General features: G+C 38.0%; 1 protein-coding gene across 1 annotated transcript in view; it reads right to left on the bottom strand.

Moving 5' to 3' along the window:
- Positions 1 to 22,273, bottom strand: part of LOC129275710 (eukaryotic translation initiation factor 4 gamma 3-like) — a 43,026-nt gene that overhangs the window by 14,445 nt on the left and 6,308 nt on the right. Inside the window, exons 5-16 of the mRNA XM_064109580.1 lie at positions 19,729 to 19,943; positions 17,927 to 18,842; positions 16,510 to 16,616; positions 15,572 to 16,016; positions 12,216 to 12,343; positions 11,569 to 11,661; positions 11,132 to 11,311; positions 9,293 to 9,430; positions 6,727 to 6,930; positions 4,302 to 4,538; positions 3,713 to 3,817; positions 1,628 to 1,873 (exon numbers count right to left, since the gene is read on the bottom strand). Coding sequence (XP_063965650.1) covers positions 1,628 to 1,873; positions 3,713 to 3,817; positions 4,302 to 4,538; positions 6,727 to 6,930; positions 9,293 to 9,430; positions 11,132 to 11,311; positions 11,569 to 11,661; positions 12,216 to 12,343; positions 15,572 to 16,016; positions 16,510 to 16,616; positions 17,927 to 18,842; positions 19,729 to 19,943 — 3,014 coding nt within the window. The remainder of the gene's footprint in view (positions 1 to 1,627; positions 1,874 to 3,712; positions 3,818 to 4,301; positions 4,539 to 6,726; positions 6,931 to 9,292; positions 9,431 to 11,131; positions 11,312 to 11,568; positions 11,662 to 12,215; positions 12,344 to 15,571; positions 16,017 to 16,509; positions 16,617 to 17,926; positions 18,843 to 19,728; positions 19,944 to 22,273) is intronic.

Here is a 22,273-nt window from a genome sequence, read left to right as displayed (position 1 = left end):
CCTCTAAACAAAGATACAAACTAGATTAACATTTCATGATGATACTGTGTTCAACATTGTCATTATACCCACTGTAATTGATAAAACATCAATAAATAAAGTAGAAGCCAATCTTCTGATAAAGCTGTTTGTAAGATGCGAATAACTTCACAAAATACCTCGCAGGTTGGATAAGAATGACATAATTCTGGATTGGTGGAATAATGAAGTTAACAATGAATATTCCTTCCAATAACAATCACATCATTGGGGCAACTGCTGCAATCAAAGATAATAATCCTGCGCAACCCAGAAGCTAACAAAGCATCAAACATTTGACGTGAAACATTCTTTACTACTTTGTCAGTCCATAAGACAAGCTTTATTTCTATACTTTAACCCTAAAATGGCCGGGGGGGGGTTGAATCAACCCCCCCCTCAACATTTTCTGCGATCATTCCGCCGCGCAAAATTTTTTGACCGCGCCACTCGCAGAGTTTATACTTTTAAGTCTCGCGCATCTTTTGAGACCAAATTTACGACGCCTGGGTACGCGGTTCCGAAATTACGCAACATTTTGTAAGTGCATGTCGGACCAAAAACTGTTCCAAAACGTAATTTTGTGTACAAAGTCAATGTAAATTGAGTTTTCTCATCATATTCATAAAGATATGATTATTTTTACTTCAAACAGCTGAAAGCAATTGATTTGAGCATAATTATGCTTCAAAAAGGTTGTGCAATAAATCTGGTGAAAAAAACAAAGAAAAGCAAAAGGTTGAAAAACAAAGAAATACATAAGAAATTCATAAAACAATAAAATACATAAGAAATTGATTTCCAAACCGAAGTTTTTTTTCAATTGCCGTTGTTAAGAATGCTACAAAGAATATTTTTACCAAAAATTAGCATTCTAGGAGCTTTATTTAGTGAATTAGAGCAAAAAGTATGATTTACGCATAAATTAGCATAATTAATTCATGTAAAATAAAATCTCATTATTTTGGAAAATTTTACCATACAGCCTTGTAGATTACATCGCATACTACCAGCGTGCAAATTTTTGCGGCGCTCGCGCGATCGGCGGCCGAGATCTCAGGGGGGGGTTGAATCAACCCCCCCCCGGCCACAGAACAGCCAAAAAAGCCCGGCCTAGTTAGGGTTAATAATCTTCAAGGAAGGATGATTATTACAATCAGTTTCATCAATATCAATAACTACTCCAGGGTGCTACATAACTTTTTAGAAGCACTTGCCAGGTCGGGCAAGTAAATTTTTAAATAGTTGGAATATACTTGCCCAAAAATCTATTTCACTTGCCCTAAAACATCCTTGAAAAAAAAAGTTTTACCTCTTCAAAAGGAAATTTTGCGGTTTTAATAAACCATTGACCATTTTCTCTCTTTTGACATTAACTGATCTACCTTGTTATTGCATTTCTTTTTCCAAAGTGATTTTATCTTGCCTGCCATGACCAAAATTAGGGTTAATATATCATCGACCCTAATTTTAGTCATTCTACTGTGAGAATTTTGCCTGCCCAATCGGGCAAGTAGTTTTGGTCGTTACTTCAAAACACTTGCCCGACTCTAACTTTTACTTGCCCCGGGCAATCGGGCAAGTGCTTATGTAGCACCCTGCTACTCACTCTTGTAAGTTTAAGCTTTGATGGATCGTATGGTGTTCTCGTCTTGTTGGACGTTGGTACTGTGTTCCAGCCGTCATCGGCCTGGGGCGTGACCATACGTGGAGGGGGAGCCTGCTCCCTACTCCTACTCGGACCATTATAACCCTTCAGCTCTTCAGCTTTCTTAGCCTCATTGACGTGCCATTCTTTATGGAGGGCGTCGATGGTAGTCGGTTTATTCTCCTGCCTCCTTGGTACCCAGTTATCCTGCAAGGAAAATATTTATTTTGAATTAAACATATTCTTTAAGATAAATGCCAGTTATTGTAACAAATTCAAAATGGGTTCATGCAGTATCCAATCAAATGAGCACCCAAGAGTCTGTATGTATGAATAACAAATATGTGCTAAAGTATTCTGGAAGGAATTGTGTAAAAGCTATTTAATTTGAACAGGCAAAATGTTAGGTATTTTTCCAAAACAATAATATTAAAGCAGATACAAACCAGTAGCGCCATCACGAGTCCTCAACTACTAATACCTGGCCAGTTTCCTGACCCATAATGCTAGTGTAGTCCAGTAATATAGTCCCACTTGAATGATAACATGCTAATTAACTACTCAGTACATTTATACCCCAATATTATGTTATTCTGAAGCAAAACAATTACTTTTCCTCTCAAAACATTTTTGGTTTCCCTATACAATTTACAATTATAGGTGAATTTATTCTTTGTAGTATTAGTAGATATCTGAAAACGTATATTTAAGACTATGTATTTATAACAAATAGTCAATGAGAGACAACACACAGTTCACTCCCCTTAAATACACTGTCCCACAAATACTTATCTGTGTTGGGTGATCTACAATGTGATCGTTTTTTCATGATTCCACAAAATCCAGTTTACATAACTGTACCAGAGCTAGATCTACAATGATACATGTATAGTGACAATTAACCTTGGTTTTACAGACTTCCTCATGATATCAGTGTTTACTGCAACACTACTTTTATTTATCTTTAATTGCGATTTTGCTGTCAGCCTTTCAAACTGCAGGGCATTCAGAAACTTCCAGCACTGGTTGCAAGATCCAGAGCTCCGTAACACAAAGATTAGCGATCAATTGCTAAATGGACTGACCAATCAAGATCGATGTTAAACGCGCCAGGAACCAATCAGAAGTGTTTTTTAATATTTGCTATTCATTGCTAAGCTTTAAGTTATGGGGCCAAGACAGGGTTCCAGCTTTTCAAGAAAACAAAATTCCCTGATGAAGTTTAAAAATTCCCTGAAAATTATATTTTAAACAAATTCCCAGTTTCCCATGTTTTCTAAGCTGTTGCAGTGAATTACATGGATTTTCAGTATAAAAACAATAATGTGAAACAAATACCACCATAACCAGTCATTCAATGGATGTTGTTTTGATATGCAACAAAATACAACAGAGTCTGACTGACTATCGTGCTTTCAACATTTGGGCCGATCAAAATTCCCTGATTTTTCCCTCATTTGACGCATTTTCCCCTGATTTGAGGTACTTTCGATCAAATTCCCTCATTTTTCCCTCACTGGAAAAAAGTAAAATAATTTTCCTTGATTTCCCTGATGGGCGGGGAACCCTGCAAGATGAGGTTACTTTATAATCACAAATGGTGCAAGATTACTTATGTTCAGAAACCGATGTTCAAATTTTACTAACTGATATCATCTTTGTGTCTGTTAATTTACCAACAATACCTCAAAACCACTGAAAAGATTTCCCCATCCTGTTTTTCCACTCTCGTTGGGCACTAGGCGAATGTCTGTCAAATGCCCATTTATTATTGCAGTCTATCTTATTTGATGAACAGGTATTGGTCAATTTAGCTAATATACAAGTACCACAGAGGTGTGCCTTTGTGGTGAAGCTACACACTCGAGGATATTTACATTGTGATTTTTTTCATTATAATAAAGTGATAATTTGATCATCCAAAAACGCGTTTCAAGGACATTCCAATGATGTACCAATAAAATCAGAGACAATTTCAAGGCCGGTGTAAGCTCTAGGGGACTAAACCGGACTACAAGCCTGGATTACTACTACTAGCATACTCACCTTCCTTAAATCTACAAGATCATGCATTAGAAATCGTATCCTAGGTTGATTAGCCTGAGAAGCAATGATCTTGTCAATCTTGTTAAAGTACTGGTCAATCCGATTCTGGAGGAAGTAGAAGCAGCATACAATAGTTATTGATTAGCTTAGTCTGTTATCCACTATTACCATGTTTCAGCTATTTCTTGGTATCAGGAATGAGAGAATAAATATATATATATATATACATGTATATATATATATATATTTATAAGAGAGAACAAAATTCAATGTTATTAATGCAAAATCATCCATCATCACCATCATCACCACCTGTCCACCATCTTCATCTTCATCACTATCATCATCATTATCGTCATCATCATAATCATATTTGCGAATATATTTTTGGACAGGAATGATAATATCATAAAAACTGTAGTCATTTTAAACATGTAGAAATCAACTATGCACCTTTAGGGCATGTTTTTTATATCGAAAGCAAGGTTTACCAGGTTAGGCTAAGCATACAATGCTTTTTTACATAGACAAATGTAATCCTCGCCCTTTGTGGACCCTTGGCCTTGTGGAAAGACCCCACGAGACTTACCTTGGCCTTTTCATGGTCAAGAGCCTTGCCAATGGTGGACATGAGATTACATAGACACTCTAACGACTCGTCGTCTTTCGCTTTGAGCAGCTTCATGACACAGCCGTGCATGATGTTCTCAGTCAGGATATTCAGCTTGAAGAGCTCGCCGATGAAGCGGATGTTGCCCATCGTTCTCCTCTTCGCCTTGGAGAGCTTCTCCTCAAGGAGTTCTAGCTGAGCGTCTTGTTCTTTGGCCTGTACCGAACACAAAAGACACAGGACATACAAACAGTGTTGATGCATATAATATGCACATTTTATAACTTCAAGTTCAGTGTTGACCTTTTGGTGTTGGTGTTCGGTCAATTTTTACAGGATTATAACACCAAACATAAAATGAAGATGGTCCCGAAAAGTCACTCACTAGTTGTTGAGATGTCAATAATGTGATCTGGATCAGTTTTACTAACTCTGAATAAGTTTTGGGGCTAGGGGAAGCAATCCAAATTTCAACACCAACACCAAGGCCAAAACCGGACTTGAAATCACCCAATGTGTTCATTTGCATAAGTAACAGAATTCACACAGACAGGGCTGGACCAAATAAAAACTTGCAAACATGCACAACTAGAAATATCACTAAAGGTGATGAATATCCCCGCCGTATGCCATTACTATAGCAACGCACATTCTAACACATTTGAAAAATGGGTCTTGCATTGCCTTTACCCAAGACCATTGTGCCAAATTTCATGAGCAATGGTCCAGAAATAAGTGGTTTGATCCGCAATGAGTTTGGGGGGCACATGTTACCATGGCGACACATTTTCCGACACATGCAAAAAAGGTGTCTCGCACAGCTTTGCCTCCAGACCATTATGTGCTATATTTCATGAAATTGGTTAAAAATCTTAGGAAGTACTTCGAACCGCAAGATTTGCTAGGACCGACCATCCACCAGTATGCTGATGCCTATATACCCGCCTTCACACTTCGCTTGACAAGGGTATAAATATCTTGAATAAATGATATTTTTTCAAGACTTTTCAGAAGTAATGACTTTTCCTGACCCGTATGAACCCTTAAGATATCTCATACCGTCAAAAGACAGATTTAGAAGATATCTAATTTCACCATCAAAAGTTTTTTAAAAATTGTAGAATATGTCTGATCAAGACAAAAACCTACAAAGCAACAACTATAACTGATGTTATGATTACTTGTAAATAGTTTAATTATGTTTGATTTGTTATTTTTTTGTATACTTGATCGTGTTGACCCAATAAAACAAATGTAAAAAAAAACAAGATGAATGCCTCTGGCCGTCTCACCTGCATCACGCGATTCAATATAGCAGCAGTGCTGATTTTGAAAACTACTATAACTCGCACAAGATGTTCAGTGATACTTGGTTACTCTTATTTCCACGTTTTATAAACTAGACCAATACACTTATAGAGATATGATGGTAATTCAACAAATACCCCCAACGTGGCCAAAGTTCATTGACCTTACATGACCTTTGACCTTGATCATGTGACCTGAAACTCACACAGGATGTTCAGTGATACTTGATTACTCTTATGTCCAAGTTTCAAGAGTAAGATCCAACAACTTTCCAAGTTATAATGGTAATTAAAAAGATACCCCCATTATGGCCAAAGTTCATTGACCTTTGACCTTGGTCATGTGACCTAAAATGCGCACAGAATGTTCAGTGATACTTGATTACTCTTATGTCCAAGTTTCATGAACTAGACCAACATACTTTCAAAGTTATGGCGGTAATTCAACAAATACCCCAATTAGACCAAAGTTCATTGACCCTAAATGACCTTTGACCCAATCATGTGACCTGAAACTTGCACAGGATGTTCAGTAATACTTGATTACTATTATGTCCAAGTTTCATGAATCAGATCCATAAACTTTTAAAGTTATGATGGTAATTCAACAGATACACCCAATTCGGCCAAAGTTCATTGACCCGAAATGACCTTTGACCTTGGTCATGTGACGTGAAACTCATGCAGGATGCTCAGTGATACTTGATTAACCTTATGTATAAGTTTTATGAACTAGGTCCATATATTTTCTAAGTTATGATGACATTTCAAAAACTTAACCTTAGGTTAAGATTTTGATGTTGATTCCCCCAACATGGTCTAAGTTCATTGACCCTAAATGACCATTGACCATGGTCATGTGACATGAAACTCAGGCAGGATGTTCAGTAATACTTGATTAACCTTATGGCCAAGTTTCATGAACTAGGACCATATACTTTCTAAGTTATGCTGTCATTTCAAAAACTTAACCTCAGGTTAAGATTTGGTGTTGACGCCGCCGCCGTCGCCGCCGCCGCCGCCGCCGTCGGAAAAGCGGCGCCTATAGTCTCACTCTGCTATGCAGGTGAGACAAAAACCGAACTATAACAACTTACAGGAAGCTGAGAGATTTCTTTTCTCCTCTGGACCTCGTCAATCTCCGTCTGCTTCTCCTTCTCAAACTCCTGCTGGCAGTTGTGTAGTAAGATCGGACGGAACTGAACCTGCTGTCCTGGGTTTGACGATGATTGCACCTTGAGTTGGGACAGTCTCTGGCACATGTGGGCGTAGGCCGTGCTAAAGTTGGGCTCGCTAATTGCCTGTGGAATAGAGAAATGTATTCTAAAGTGATCATTTCACTTTGTTCTGATTAAAAAATTCTCATTTTGGTTCTTGAAAATGGGCCAAGCATTAGGATTTAGTGTAAAAATACCATCCCAAAAGTTTCAAAGTATCATATCTAGAGGAACAATTTTAAAACCTTGGAAATGTTAACCAAAGTTTGAAAGTAATTGGGGGTTGGTTTCAATGACTACGTGTATAGAGCGAATCTGTGCACAACGCATAAACTCTAGATGAACACAGCATGACCAACATACAGTGTGTTCAAGGTATACACTGAATGTACAGTGCAGCTAATAATAGCTAGTGTATTATAGGAGATACACACGGCAGAAAGCAGTCTACACAGCCAACAGACTTTTTGAATTGGAGAAAACTGGTCATAACCTGAACCCGTCTCCTAGACAGCTCTCAAAATCAGGCTAATAAATTGCTACTTGTACCTAAATTAGAGTTTTTCATCCTATATTTTGGTCTGTTTCAGGGTTTTTGAGGACAAATACAGGCACTCATACACATGTTTCATCTCAGTTTGAGAATTTTTAACAAAGTGTTCACAAAATGAAACGATTCCTTTAACCCTTATTAAACTGGGGGGGGGGGGGGTCAATTTGACCCCCCCCTCGACAAATTTCGTCACTACGCCTTCGTGCCAATTTTTTTAACCGCACCGCTCACTGACTTTTTACTTTCAAGTCTTGCGCATCTTTTGAGACCAAATTTGCGACGCCCGGGTACGTGTTTTCGAAATTACGCAACATTTTGTAAGTGCATGTCAGACCCGAAATTGCTCAAAAACGTGATTCCGTGGACAAAGTCAATGCAAATTGTGTTTTCAACCAAAAATCATTGATGTATGATTATTTTCATTTTTGTTGGTTTTAATGGATTTATTTTATGCTATTTATGATCGCAAAAGGGTCCCTGACAAAGTTCATCGGAAAAAACAATAAAAAACAAAGAAATACATAAGATTTCAAAAACAAAATACATAAGAAATTAATCATATTTTTGCAATTTTTTTGTAGATATTTGTTAGAAATGTAATAATTGATACTCCCACCAAAAATTGGCATTCTTCTAGCTATATAAATTGAGTTAAAGGCAAAAACATACACAAAAAAACAAATTTAGGGCAAATTTCATACGCTTATTTGCATAATTAAGTAATAAAAAAAATATAAACAATTAATATTTAATTTTTTTTCCAGTAGTCTTGTAGTTTACATCCGGCTCTACGCGTGTGCAAATTTTTGCGGCGATCGCGCAATCAGCGGCCAAGATCTGAGGGGGGGGGGGTCAAATTGACCCCCCCCCCCCCTAGTATATACTGGTCCGAAATAGCCCAGTTAAGATAGGGTTAAAGCCCAGCACGCACATCACAATCTGTTGTGAACCAACTTTTAAATAAGTTATCGCATTTGACACGAACATGCCAAATTATAAAATCTGAAATAATAATCGGGTAATAGAATTCATAAAGTTGTTGGGCTACGGAACAATATCAGGAAGAAGCCTTAGTCAGTGCATCTAGTATTCAACTTCAAGTGAAATGAATTCAACAAATTCTTTCATGCTACGTTAAATCTTCATATTATTATTAACCTTTTCATAGGTGGGCGAAAAAGCTCATCAAAGTTGGAGCAAAATTCTGACTTTTCATTCACAATTAAATGAAGATGTCATTATGGAATTAACAAAGCAAAGAGAGGGGAGCAGCTCTTCAAGGGCCACTACCATATGGGCAATAGTATTCAACCCGGCATAATTCAAAGATTTTGACAAATTCCCCCAAATATTTAGAAATAGGGAATTTATCTCAATTTCATACCTTTGTTATTTCCAGGGTAATCTGTCGTCTGTATTTTCTTTATCAATCGGTCGACTGTATGCGCGGAGGATCAAATTATGCGACGATGACCTTTTGCACTGAATTGCACTCGTATTCAACCTAGTGATGATAAATAGCGAATCTCAAAATGGTTTAGATTGCTAAACTAGATCTAGATCTATGTAAGTCTCTGGCTCTGACTAATTCCCTGTTTGGTCTCATCTCAAATGGTCTAGTCCATAGTCGGATGGGACAAGGGCAGATTGAGAGACGGGGCCATCTTTCATCGCTAGGTTGAATACTAGTGCCAAAAACCATCGCCGTATAATTCAATCGCCCGCGCACACAGTCGACGGGTTGAAGAAAAAAATAACGGAAAAAGAATAACCAGCATTTGCTCTTGGAAATAAGACGGGTCTGAAATTCAGGTTAATTCTTTATTTCTATATATTTGAGGAAACTTTCCAAACGGGTTGAATACTAGTGCCCTTACGGTACATCGTACCTACCTTTTCAAACACTAACTGGATAACGCCTTTTAGCCTCTCCTCTGTATTAATGGGTAGCTGTAGTGCTTTCTCAGTCAGTCTGTTAAACATCTGAGGAGTCAGCTTATTCAGAATACTTGTAAAGTTGCGGAACAATTCCTAGTTCGGGCGAAGTAGATAAGAGTGAAAACAGTTAAAAAAATCTTTTGGCATAAAAAACAAACCACCATACAACACACTTTATTTGTGCATGTTCTAGAAATTATTTTCATCAATATCAAGTTTTAAATACTCAATGTTTTCCATAATATAGGCACCAATATATAAAAATAATAATATAGGTATATTTACCCAGGGAATCCACTTCAGTTCTGAAAACTGTTCTCCCAGCGGACCCTGCTATTATTATTACATTATTATATTGCAAGTACAAGCTATTAATCCCCTTATCAAATATCAAGTAGTCACTACTTACTACTTTTTTCCCCCATTTTTCTATTTTTGGCAAAAATATAACAAAGTTGTTGTATCACAGATGTACACAGAACTGAAACGCAACTCCAACCTTGAAACCTTCAAATCTGAACTGAAGACCTATCATTTCCAGCAAATGTGTGAATAATATGAGACAATTTGTGGAAGTCTGTACCGTTGGATAATTTTTGTTTTTAAAAAGGCGCTGTACAAATACTGTTCGTCAAATAAAAAACACTGGTCTGTATTCTGAACTCGGATTTAATTTAAGCTCCTTAAAGGGATGGTCTGGGCTGAAAGTATTTATAGCTCAATAAGTAGAGTAGAATTCACTGAGCAAAATGCCGAAAATTTCATCAAAATCGGATAACAAATAATAAATTGAATTTTAAAATTTAGCAATATTTTGTGAAAACAGTCATCATGAATATTCATTAGGTGGGCTGATGTCACATCTCCACTTGTTCTTTTGTATTTTATTATATGAAATTAGGTTTATTCAAATTTTTTCCTCCAAGAACTAGAAAAATTGGATTGACAACTGATTTCGTGCATTAGATATTTATTGCAGCAAATTATTTCATAAGGGAGACATATTATTCACACAAGTATGAAATAATGAAAAAATTATGATTTTATGTAATAACATAAGAAAACGGAAAGTGGGGATGTGACATCATCAGCCCACCTAATGAATATTCATGACGACTGTTTTCACAAAATATTGCTTAACTTTTAACTTCAATAACTTTATTATTTGTTATCCGATTTTGATGAAATTTTCGGCATTTCGCTCGGTGAATACTACTCTATGTATTAAGATATACATATTTTCAGCCCAGACCATCCCTTTAAGTTAATCTCAAGTTAATCTCAAGTTAACTTAATCTAAAATTGTGGTTTAGCTATGAATCCATACACAAATCTCTAACAATACAGTGGCGTCCCACAAAAAAGGAAACCCCTTGTCAGAGATAGATTCACAATCATTAAATATGTTTTTACTATAAATTTACGACTCATGGCAAGAGTGGAATCCCATCTCTGATTTGAAATAATTCATTCATAATTCATTTGCTTTTGAAGAAAAAAGGACATGGGAATCCCGGTTTCCTATTTTTGGGGACGCACTGTATTGACTTCAATTATCAGCTCATCTGCCACCCGAATCATTCACAAGTGTCTGGGAATGATAACTTAATTTTCTTCACCACTTATCACATGAGGAAGGAGCAAAGAGAGCATGAGAAACATACAATGGTAAGAAATTTTTTTTGACATTGTTGGCTTCCCATAAGTGTAGCACACAGTTAGACCATGGCCCACGTTAGACCGGACTTCGGGCCCATAAACATGGGGGGGGGGGGGACAAAGTGTCGAGCTCACCTGTGTCTTGATATCCTCTCCATCCTTTTCTTCTTCTGGCGTCCGCTTGTGTCCAGGTTTCCAAGCCTTATCTGATGTCGCTAGTTTAGTCTCGGCTGTATCTTTTTGTCTTTGGATCACCTTGAGGGGCTCTCGGGATGACCTCCTACCCTGACCGGTTGGATAGTTGGGTTGCTTGCCCTGGATGGATGGTGAGGTGGGGAAAGCAAGAAACAAAACAGTCAAATGGGTGTAATGCGAGCATAAGATAGTTTAGTCTCGGCTGTATCTTTTTGTCTTTGGATCACCTTTAGGGGCTCTCGGGATGACCTCCTACCCTGACCGGTTGGATAGTTGGGTTGCTTGCCCTGGATGGGAGGCAAGTAGGGGAAAGCACAAAACAATACACAGTCAAACAGGCTTCAAATTTAAAGTGGCAAATTGAGCCTAGTATTTACCTGTACTCTTGGTGACTTCATAAAGTGTGGCATGAAGTCCGAGCTCTTCTGGTTTCCGCCTTGCTGTTGGTTCAGGTTTAATTTAACAACGGCCTACAGGGAGGATAGAAGAATGAAACATATTAAATGTAATTTCACATTCTTTCTGGTTTTAATACATTAGAAATCCAGTTCAAAGTATATATTTCAGTTTATATATGCCGAGGCGAACATCAGGGCATTTTTATTCTTGAGCCCTAGCAACTGACTGGCCGATGAAAACAATGCACTAGCGACCCAAACAGCAGCGCTGCATTTTGGCATGCCTACTATGCAGAATACACAAACATCGCATTCATACTTTGTGCTGAACGTCGTGACAATTGAGTTTACTGTAGTTTACCATTTCGTTATCTGGAAGTTTATGAATCTTTCTGATATTTTCAGTGCTGCTTCTGACATTATTTTATTGTGCTTCTTATACTTTGTTTTCATTGCATTAAGGTCAGTGCTGTCGTTGAGACTTAAAAGAAAACTAAGAAACTCAATCTAAACTTCAATTTCTCCCTGTTTTTGCTATGTTGATTATAAGCAACTTTGCATCAGTGCAAACTTCTCCTTCAACCTGGTTGATAAGTAGCAGTACAAACGAAGGCTGATCGACTTACTTTGTCCAGAACAATGTCAGGAATGTTTGGAAGCCCATCAGGTTTGTCCGTGCATCCCTTCTGAAACTGGAGGAGAAAGTCACGGTCGTATTGTTTCTTGCCCTCTGGATTTTTAGGGCTCCACTGGTCTGTAAGGTTCAAAGGAATTCAAACCGAAAATCAGCACATCAACCAAACTTTTAATGCGCACTTGGGTCCCTAGAATCTGGACATTCTAAATACAAATTTTAATTAGGAGAAATCATGCAGAGTTACGGTTGATCCGATCAACCACAACTATGGAAAGCCAGCAACGCTTAGTTCTAGAATGTATGTCTCAGGGATGCCATTCAGTTTGGGTCACTACTGTTGGCCTGAAAAGGAGCTAGAATATGCTAAAGCCCCATATGTTCTGTCAATTATAAAGCCTGAAAAGGCCAGAAATGGGAAGATGTCGTCAGTGGCAATAGCCTGAAGACTAGCACCGCTGTGGTCGGTTACAAACACTAAAAAAAAAAAAAAAATAAGATGTGTATTCATGCATGCATCATTGTCTTCACAATTCAGCAAGCTCTCCTTTTTTTACAAAAGGATATTGTGCAAATTTCATGTATGAGAAATGACATGGATGGATTTCCATAGTTGGGGTTCACTCTATCAATCATAACTCTTTGTAAGACAGGACATTGGTCTGACAAACCACTTGGTTTCATTTCTTGCTGGGTTGTTTTCATTCGGGGGTGTTTCACAAAGCTTTTCTTAAGAGCTACTTTAAGCACGACTGGTGATCCTTTCTTGTAGTATATGATTTTCACCATTAAATGTTTATTGGCGATTATTAAGCGTGTAAAAATGGTTCACCAGTCGTTACAGTCCCTCTTACTTACAAATAGCTTTATGAAACACCCACCTGGATTAGCTCTTTGGCCCAAATTCACATCGGTGATATCAACGGTATGTTATAAACCGTGGCCTGTGCAGATTTCTTATACACAATTACACTTGTTTCATCACATACACCAAGATAAGTCTATTTATAAATGCACACTTTTGGCAAAGGGTGCTAACTCATGCTTGTATGAAGCGTGAAATGCGTGAAATCTGCATGGTCCATTGTAAAATTGAAACATCTTTTGTGAACTTGGGCCATCTGGTCCAGGTTTTGTCTGACAATTAGTCTTATAACCACATGCAAATAATCTATATGGAAAATAATCATTTGGTCTAAAGACTGCTAGGTCTATAAATATCATTTAATATAAGCTGAAATGGCAGTTAGACCTAATAGAGTGTACTAAATGGGGTTATTCAAACTGGATATAAGATGAAACAGCTAAGAGATAAACTAGTTGTGCATAGACAAAATTATGATCACTTTTCCTCATGTTTGCGAATCATCCCTTCGGCCTCTTTTCATGACGAGCTATAACTATGGTAATTTGTCATGGCAACTACTATGGTAACAAGGTTCATTGTCAAAAAACAACCAAGGTCTAGTTGCCATAAAGGCAAAGTTACTACTGTTGGAACTCTATGAAATGGGTCTTGGATAAAATGAATTTAGACCACCTGGAGTTTGACCAAATTGTTGGCGACCTAGTGAGAGTGTTATTAACTTAAATCAATGATGTGAAATAAAACTAAAATCTCAGATAATTTAACATTTTACTTTCAATAATACTGGAGAAAATGGATCTCAAAATCCAAAATCACACCAGCTTGCTAACAGTCAAAATGGTTGTGCAGACACTTCTGGTGTAGCCCCATGCATGCTTATCTGCGTATAGTAAACGCCATCTTCAAAATAATTTGTCAATTTCCGATCACATCACATAGACACTGTTCTCATTATACTTTCTAAAACTAGTTTACTGGAAATGAGTTCGGGAAACCAGTTTGGAAGATAGCTTGACTAGCGTTCCCATTTGATCAGCCAAAAGTGGTTTTCAAAACAACTGAATGTAAGTGGTCTTGTTGCTATGGGAACACTCTCAGTGGGGTGACATGTTTTGCGCGAAATTTGAAACCACAGCATAGGCATTCGACATACAGTGTGTGGATTAGCGCGCTCGAAATGTGCGAAGATCACTTCCCGAAGAACGGTTGTGTCCTCATTTACACTAAAATCAGTTTAACGAGGCAAAGCGATCTTTAAAACTACATCGCGAGGTGGTTTTCTGAACCGGTTTGGAAGATCGCTTCGAAGACGGCTTTGACCATTTTCATTACACGTTGAACTAGACGAGTTTCCAGTAAACTAGTTTTAGGACTGTAATGAGAATGGTGTCATAATGGGATAGTTTCTTGTCTTATTCAAATTCACAACCAGAAGAAATGTTATCTTTTAAAGTCCAGAACATAAAGGGGCTTAATCAAACATGAAGGGATTAATAGATTAAGCTGAAACTTGGCACAATCATTGACTGTACATAATCCTTTAATCTCCTCAATTCAATGTCTGAAATGACCCTTCTATTGAGTTTTTGTCCAGTGCTAATAAAGCCTATCTAAAGCTTGAAGATGACTCAAGAATGTGTATTATCATCCAATAACCTATTGTTACACAATGTTGCGGCTGTTTGACTTGTTTCCATCTGAAGTTGTTTAATTTCTTTTTAAAACCAAAAACATATTTAAACCCTAATAAAATGTTTTGGCTCCTTATAACTCCCCTCTGATGATCTGCTCATTTTTTAGTTGACCATTGCACATTTTGCACATATCCTTTCTCATTTTTATGTTTGAAAAAAAAAATTGAATTTGACATGTACCTTTACACAGATGTATGCACTCCTTCAGGCAACATCACAAAAATGGCTTACATACGTTTGCCTATGGCCAACATGGATTAACTGTTAAAAGGGGAACTTCTGATAAAGGAAAAAGCAATTTTATGGAAACATTTAACATTCAGAAAAAGCTCCCACACCCAGTGGCGGATCCGTGGGGGGGGGGGGGGGGGTTCACAACCGGCACTGCCGCCCCCCCCCCTTTGAGAGCCATAATAAAAATAATCTCCTTTAATCGCATAAAGAAATTGTGAGATAATACGGCTTGCCATAGCCTACGTTCATCAGCACAGGCTGACTTAGATAATCTGGTAGGTGTTTCATAAAGCTTTTCGTAACTTACAAGCGACTTAAAGCACAACTGGTGATCTCTTCTTGTGGCAAATGATGCACCCCAGATTTTCAATGGTATGGGTGTAGTTCCTTAGAAAGGATCACCAGTCGTTTGCAAAGTCGTTCGTAACTTACAAAAAGCTTTATGAAACGCCCGCCAGGTGTGGCAGCCTTTATAAAGACTATGCATTCCATTTTCCAACAGATCTCCTCGCGACATGGACGTTGTTGAAACAAAACTGGATTCCAAATTACCTTCCCTGTAGGCATACTTCAATTGCATCTTATTGTCCTTGGGATTTGGCTTTCCTTCTTTGTTTTTCGAGTTCTCAGACTCCACATTGTCCGCCTCGTTCACATTCTCCCTATCCTCTGGGGGATCGATGCGATCCGATTTCTCCTCCTCCTCCTTTTCCACCTTGGTTGGAGCACTCGTGTCGGGAACCACCGTTTGCTCCGATTCCTTTTCACTCACTACAGAGGATTCTTTCTCGCTTTTCCTCTTGGCCACATCACTAGGAGGCGTATCATCAGTCTTTTCTATAGATTTCTTGTCCTCTTGCGGCTGAGTTGTCGTTTCCTTAGGTTGCTCTGATGGAGTAACATCTTGCACAGTTTCTTCGACCGGTTCCTTCGAGGCTTTCGCTTCCGGCTCGAGTTCGCCTTCCTTTCCAGGGTTCTCCTGACTCGAGGTGGGTTCCTTTTTCAAAACAAAACATATTTTGACTGAATCATCCACCTCTCAAAAATATTTCTACGATCAGTATGTAGGCCTTAGAATGTCAGTTTGGGTAAGGTTACTTTTTCATTACATACACCACGTTAGCACTGACAGAATTACATATTCAGATTATCTTCATTTTGATGAATCACAAAATAAGATTATAAAATTTTGACAATAATGTACAAATTTTAATAACTTTGGAATGGCATTCAAAAGTTTGTTAAAACTTTAAAGACTGAATGATATTGCAATAACACATGTTTTGCAGACTCCAGCCCGCATATATGTGGGCTCGGTCTCTGATGGGTTAACACAAAGGCATTTAATCTACAAAGTTCCGAATTTGACTGAAGCTGATCAGAATACAGAACTATTGAGAATCTTGATTTTGCACAAGAAAGGGTCACCAATTGCTCGTAAAGCCATTTGTAACTGCCGCACGTTCACGCCAGCTTTATGAAAGACCTACCTGGACATCATCTGTCTTATACGCATCAAATTCATCCGAGCCTTTTGTCGTCTTTTTGTCCAGTTCTTGAAATCTCTTCTTTTGACTTTTCTTCTTAGCGTCTTTACCTGTAATGAAGATTGATTGATAAAAAATTAACGACACTATCAACACATGCGTGTCATATAAGTGTCGAACAGTTAATCTGGAAAGGTTACTATAATACAGTACAAATTACCCTAATGCAACTTAACAAAGGAACAGGATTATAAATAAGTGATTATCAGTAATAAATTAATACGGTAACTACTTCCCCGGGATAACTTCCCTACTCTTTACGAAAAGAGGAGTAGGTTTTTTAACGTGCAAATGGTGTGACTCTCCCTTACACGGGACCGACAGCTTAGAGTCTCCTCCGAAAGACTAGACAATTGGAATAAAATACCTTGCCCAAGGGTATACCTGTTGTGATTGGGAATCGAGGAAATATCCGGACACCATCATTACTACCGTTCCCTCATAAAAGCCTGATTAATAAGTCACAAAGAGAAATCTTTTCAATTTTATGATATTTATATTACATGACATACTGCATAGGGAGCTATTTGCATGTTACATCCCAAATCAAAACTAAACCTATAATTGTGATTAATTTTTTTGCTCCAAACCTTGGTAACTATGTTTTTCCTCTTTTTCTGCCTTCATTACCAGAACTACATAAAGGTGGACTTTTTGCTGTAAAAAGCTCAATTTCTTTCCCAAATAGACAACAGGTTATCATGACTTGACAACCTACTGCACACAAGAAATAAAGCGGAAATAAAAAGGCAGGAAATATACACAATGCATTCTTAAAAACTTTCACTTCCTCTTAAGGCGACCGCACACCTTACAATTGGTCTGCGACCCGATTACATAATAAAATGTCGTAGAATTTTATGCTAATATTGAGACTTGGAATATCTTACTGTGTAATGTTCTAAATCATCGTATGTATACCCATGTTCAAATCTGTGACTATGCTATCATCCTTCTTAGAATAAATAATATCTAGTCGTAATGACGTCATAGCAGTCGTACCATTGGCTACGATTTGAAACTAATTTGGCCTTTACTCCAAGATAAAAGCTTGCAATCTTTCAAAATGGTTACATTAGTATTCTTTCAATTAATTTTAATCTCAAATAAAATGATATGTTCCATTCACATTTTCAGAAAATGAGCAAAATGCGATTTGTTCCAAAATCGGATCGCGAACAGTCGTAAGGTGTGCGGTGGCCTTGACACTTCCGCCATCATCAGTTTTGGGATGTCTTTCTGAATCATGACCCACATTGTATCACTAGAGTATTTCATGAAAATTGAACGAAAAACAATACACAGACAAATAAAGAAAGGGAATTGAAAATGTACCAAATTAAATACCAAAGAAACTTACTTTCTGGAAGGGTTGAAGCAGCCTCTTTGCTCTCTGGCTGAGGAACTACTGATGCCGGCGTTGACTGTTGCACTGCCTGGTTATTTGCACTTATTTGTTTGGGGTCATCGTCCACTTGCTTGGGATTTGTTTCCGTCGTTGGTGGCACAGTTTGTGGTACAACTGGAGGTACTGCCGCACCATCAGGAGCAGCATCCTCTTGCTCTGATGGGGATGCTTGTCCTATCGTGGATGCAGTGTTTACACTGGCAAGTTCATGTTTAGAGGGTGGTGGTGGTGCTGCTGCTGTAGCTTCTTGGACAGGAGCAGCTTGCACATTGGCTGGGGGACCTGCAGGGGTAACAACTGGTACTGGAGGTTGGACAGCTGCAGGTATTGCTTCAGGCGGCACATGCTGGGCAGGTGTCCCCTGAACTGGTTGCACCTGCGCAGGTTGTTGAACCGGTAGAGGTGCTGGCACCGCTGCTGCTGCTTGTGGGACAGGCCTTGGAGGTTGGACTGCCTCTGCCACAGGCGTTGCTGCGACAACTGTATTAGGTGCTCCTTCCGGCACTGCTGGCTCCACTGGCTGGCTTGGAAGCTGAGCGGCCACGGGTGCGGCACCTGGAGCCGCCACTGGGAAGGTTCCTCCAGCTACCACAGGAACGGGCTGCCCACCAGGCATGACTACAACTGGCGGTTGCCCTGGCTGCATTGGTAGTTGCTGTGGTACAGGTTGTGGTATAGGTTGTGGTACCTGTTGAGGAGGTGGTTGCTGTTGTTGAGGCGGCTGGGTTTGAGGCTGTTGAGGCGCAGATTGTGGAGGTACTCTGTGGGGTGGTGGTAGGTCGGACTGCGGGTCACCGGCGGTAGCGACCATCGCAACTTTGGATGCAAAGGCGGCCTGTATTCTCTTTGCATCCTCACTTGACGTGGACTAGGGGACAATAGAAACAAACACAAAAAGCTCAAATTCAACTGAAAAACATTCAAAGCAAGTTGATATACGGATAACAGCAATAACACAAGTATCTGATCGCCAAATCAATGAAACATTATTTGCAGATGTCAGCCTGAAATTCAATTTTAATGGAGTTGTAAAAAAAAAACATATTCATCAGTAATTTTCAGTCCATCATGCAAGTGCAATATGATCTCGGCCGTCAATGCGATCGCGACGAAAATTGGCACGTGCATTATCAAAGGCATAATCTACAAAAATACCAGATCAAATATTGCGAAAAATCTCATTGCTAATTAACTATGCTAATTTATGCGTAAAATCCTAAAGTTTGCTCTAATTAACTAAATAATGCCCCTAAAATGCTTATTTTGGGTTCACAGACTCTTTACAGGAATCTGATCTAATGTACTTCAAAAAATTTCGACAAAACATTTAATTTTCTTATGTTTTTTGTTTTCTAAATTTCTTATGCATTTGTTTTTCAATGGAAAATGCCAAGGACTATATTTTGACCATAAACAAGATGAAATTAAAAATTAATTATTTCTAATCAGTAAAAGGAGAAATAATGATACATTTATGAATTTTGGCTTAAAACACTATTTGCATTGGATATGTATACAAATTCATGTTTTTGAGAAATTTGGGTCTGAATGCACTTACAAAATGTTGTGTCATTTCGGAACCGCATACCCGAGGATTGCAATTTTGGTCTAAAAATTTGCAAGACTTGAAATTAAAGTCAGCGAGTGACGCGGTCAAAAAAATTTGCGTGGCGGATTTAATGCAAAAAATGTCCCTTGACATTTTATGCATCAAATCCGCTGAGCAGTCTTATTAGGGTTGAAGCAATGCTTACCACCGGGGGAGTGACATTTGCACTTGAACGACCCGAATGAGGAGAGCTAGACCCTGATGTATCACGCAGGAGGACATCTGTGATATCTTGGTTTGTATTAGGGTCTTGGATGCGTATAAGCTTCCTTTCCCTCGTACTATTTGATCTAGAGACGGGAGGCTGTGGGGTAAACGTCTGCCTTGGAGCTGAAGCTGGCGCCGTATTCAACCAAACACCTGAAGTACAAAAAAGGAAAAAAAGTAGATGCAATCAAATTCACTAAGCATACATGCTATAATAACAAAATAACAGTTTTTATATAGTGCATATCACATATGACATAATGTCCCTTTGTGCTACTAAAGGACTTAGCTATATTACCCTAGATTTAGCTTTTTGCAGCACAGAGGCATTTCAAGGAATAAATTACTGCCAGGTACCCATTCATCACACCTGGGTTGAGTGCAACACAATGGGTGATTTCAAGTACATTGTTGAAATCCGGTGTTGGTGTTGTGACAACACCAGGCACAACACCGTACTTGAAATGATGCTGGTGTTGGGATTGACCTTGGAAAATATGACATATTACGGCAGTTCATGTTGAGCGCTAGGGTCGAATGTTGTCTGCTGAACTGATCATCCCAGCTGGTGTTGACAATCTACTTGTAATTTCCCCATTCACCAACACCAACCCCCAGGGATTGGGAAAAATCATGATTTTAAGTTCATTGTTGGTGATTTGAAGCCATTAACAGGCGGCGAGCAGGATGAAACATCCCGTAAAATTAGATTTTTACAGTTAAGATGAGTGCAAATCGTTAGAGCCTTAAATATTTTAATAGACATCAACATTTATTCTTGGATTCTTGAAGTGATTTTAGCCTTTGCATTAAGCACAATGAGATTTTATTGTAATTTCTCACTGATTTCACTTTTGTCGAGAAGTTCTAGCATAAGGTTGAGATGATCAGCAACCATATTGTATTAAACAATGGTAATTCCACATGTTCAGGGAGGAATGAATCGTTGTTTCACTTGACGATGAGAAAATTATAATATTTCATATGATAAAATACAAAAGAAATAGTGAGTGATGTCATCAGTCTCCTCATTTGCATAATGGCCAGGAACTGTTAAGTGAAATTAGGTGAAACTTTGAAATGTCATAACTTTCTAATTTTACATTCAATTTTGATGAAATTTTCAGGGTTATGCTTGTTTAATTTTTCTCTTTTTATTCAAATAAACATTTTGTTGGGGTAGACTTGTCCATTAAGACCTGTTAATTTTGGTTATCATGCATTGAATCCATATCATAGTTGGTTCAATCTTGCTTTCAAAGGACAAGTCCAGCCTCCCAAAAAGAGAAAAATCAAACAAGCATTACACTGAAAATTTCGTCAAATCGGTCGGAAAATAAAAAAAGTTATGACATTTGAAACTTTCACTTAATTTCAGAAAACAGTTGTATTCATATCCGAGTCAGTGTGCAAATGAGGAAGCCGATGACATCCACTCACTATTTATTTAAATTGTATTTCATTACATGAAATATGAATTATTCTGATCTTCTCATTTTCATGTCAAACAAATATTTATTCCTCCCTGAACATGTGAAATAACCATAATTTTAACATTCTGTTGTTCAAACAAGTTAGAAATGTATTGTGGGACAATCCAAACAATAAAAAACAAAACAAATAGCGAGTGAGAGACATCATCGATTCTCTCATTTGCATATCACCTAGTTGTGTATATAACTGAAAAATATACTTTATTTTTTTAATGTCATAACTTTCTTTTTTCCAAACAATTTTGATGAAATTGTCATTGTTATGCTTCTTTGATTTTTCACCATTGATTCATACCAAAATTCTTCTTGGGTGAACTTGACCTTTAAAGGGGAATCCAGCCTTTGACATAAAATGTTGTGTTGGGAAGGAGAAAAATAAATTAAACAGAATGGCGAAAGTTTGAAAGAAATCGGACAAGGGATAAGAAAGTTATAGCTGCTTTTAAATTGAGATCACTAATAGTATGTAGATTTCAAATTGGCAACTGGGTAAGTAAATTATGGCAAGGGGCAAGGACAACTTTCCCATAGGCCATGTACTTTATTATCAGGGATTCGTGGTTTTCTCCTAAGTACCCATTCCCCTGGGGCAGTAATCTAAATATAATCCAGGTATATTGTTTTATGTCCTCATGATGAAAGAAAAATATAATTTGAAATAAAACTTTTTGGGAAAATGACATTTTAGCCATAATATGTATTGGAGTACATGGAAGAGTAGTCCTTGCCTTACATCACTATGACATCCCATATGCGGCCAATTTGAAGTCTCCATGGGTATAGTGATTACCAATATTTACAACTTTTAAAAAATCATAACTTTCTTGTTGTTTGTCCAATATTGTTCAAACTTTCACATATCAACTTGTCTGATTTTTCTTTTTCTTATAAAAACAAGTTTTTATTTGGGTTGGATTCCCCTTTAATAGTTCCTTTGTCTGAACTGCACACCTTCATGAACTGAAGTTAGGAATTAAATTTCTGACAAAT

Source organism: Lytechinus pictus, chromosome 14, assembly GCF_037042905.1.
Source record: "Lytechinus pictus isolate F3 Inbred chromosome 14, Lp3.0, whole genome shotgun sequence".
Classification (NCBI taxonomy): Eukaryota; Metazoa; Echinodermata; class Echinoidea; order Temnopleuroida; family Toxopneustidae; genus Lytechinus; species Lytechinus pictus.
Note: the sequence above shows the minus strand (reverse complement) of the source record. Positions and strands in the feature narration are given on the sequence as shown.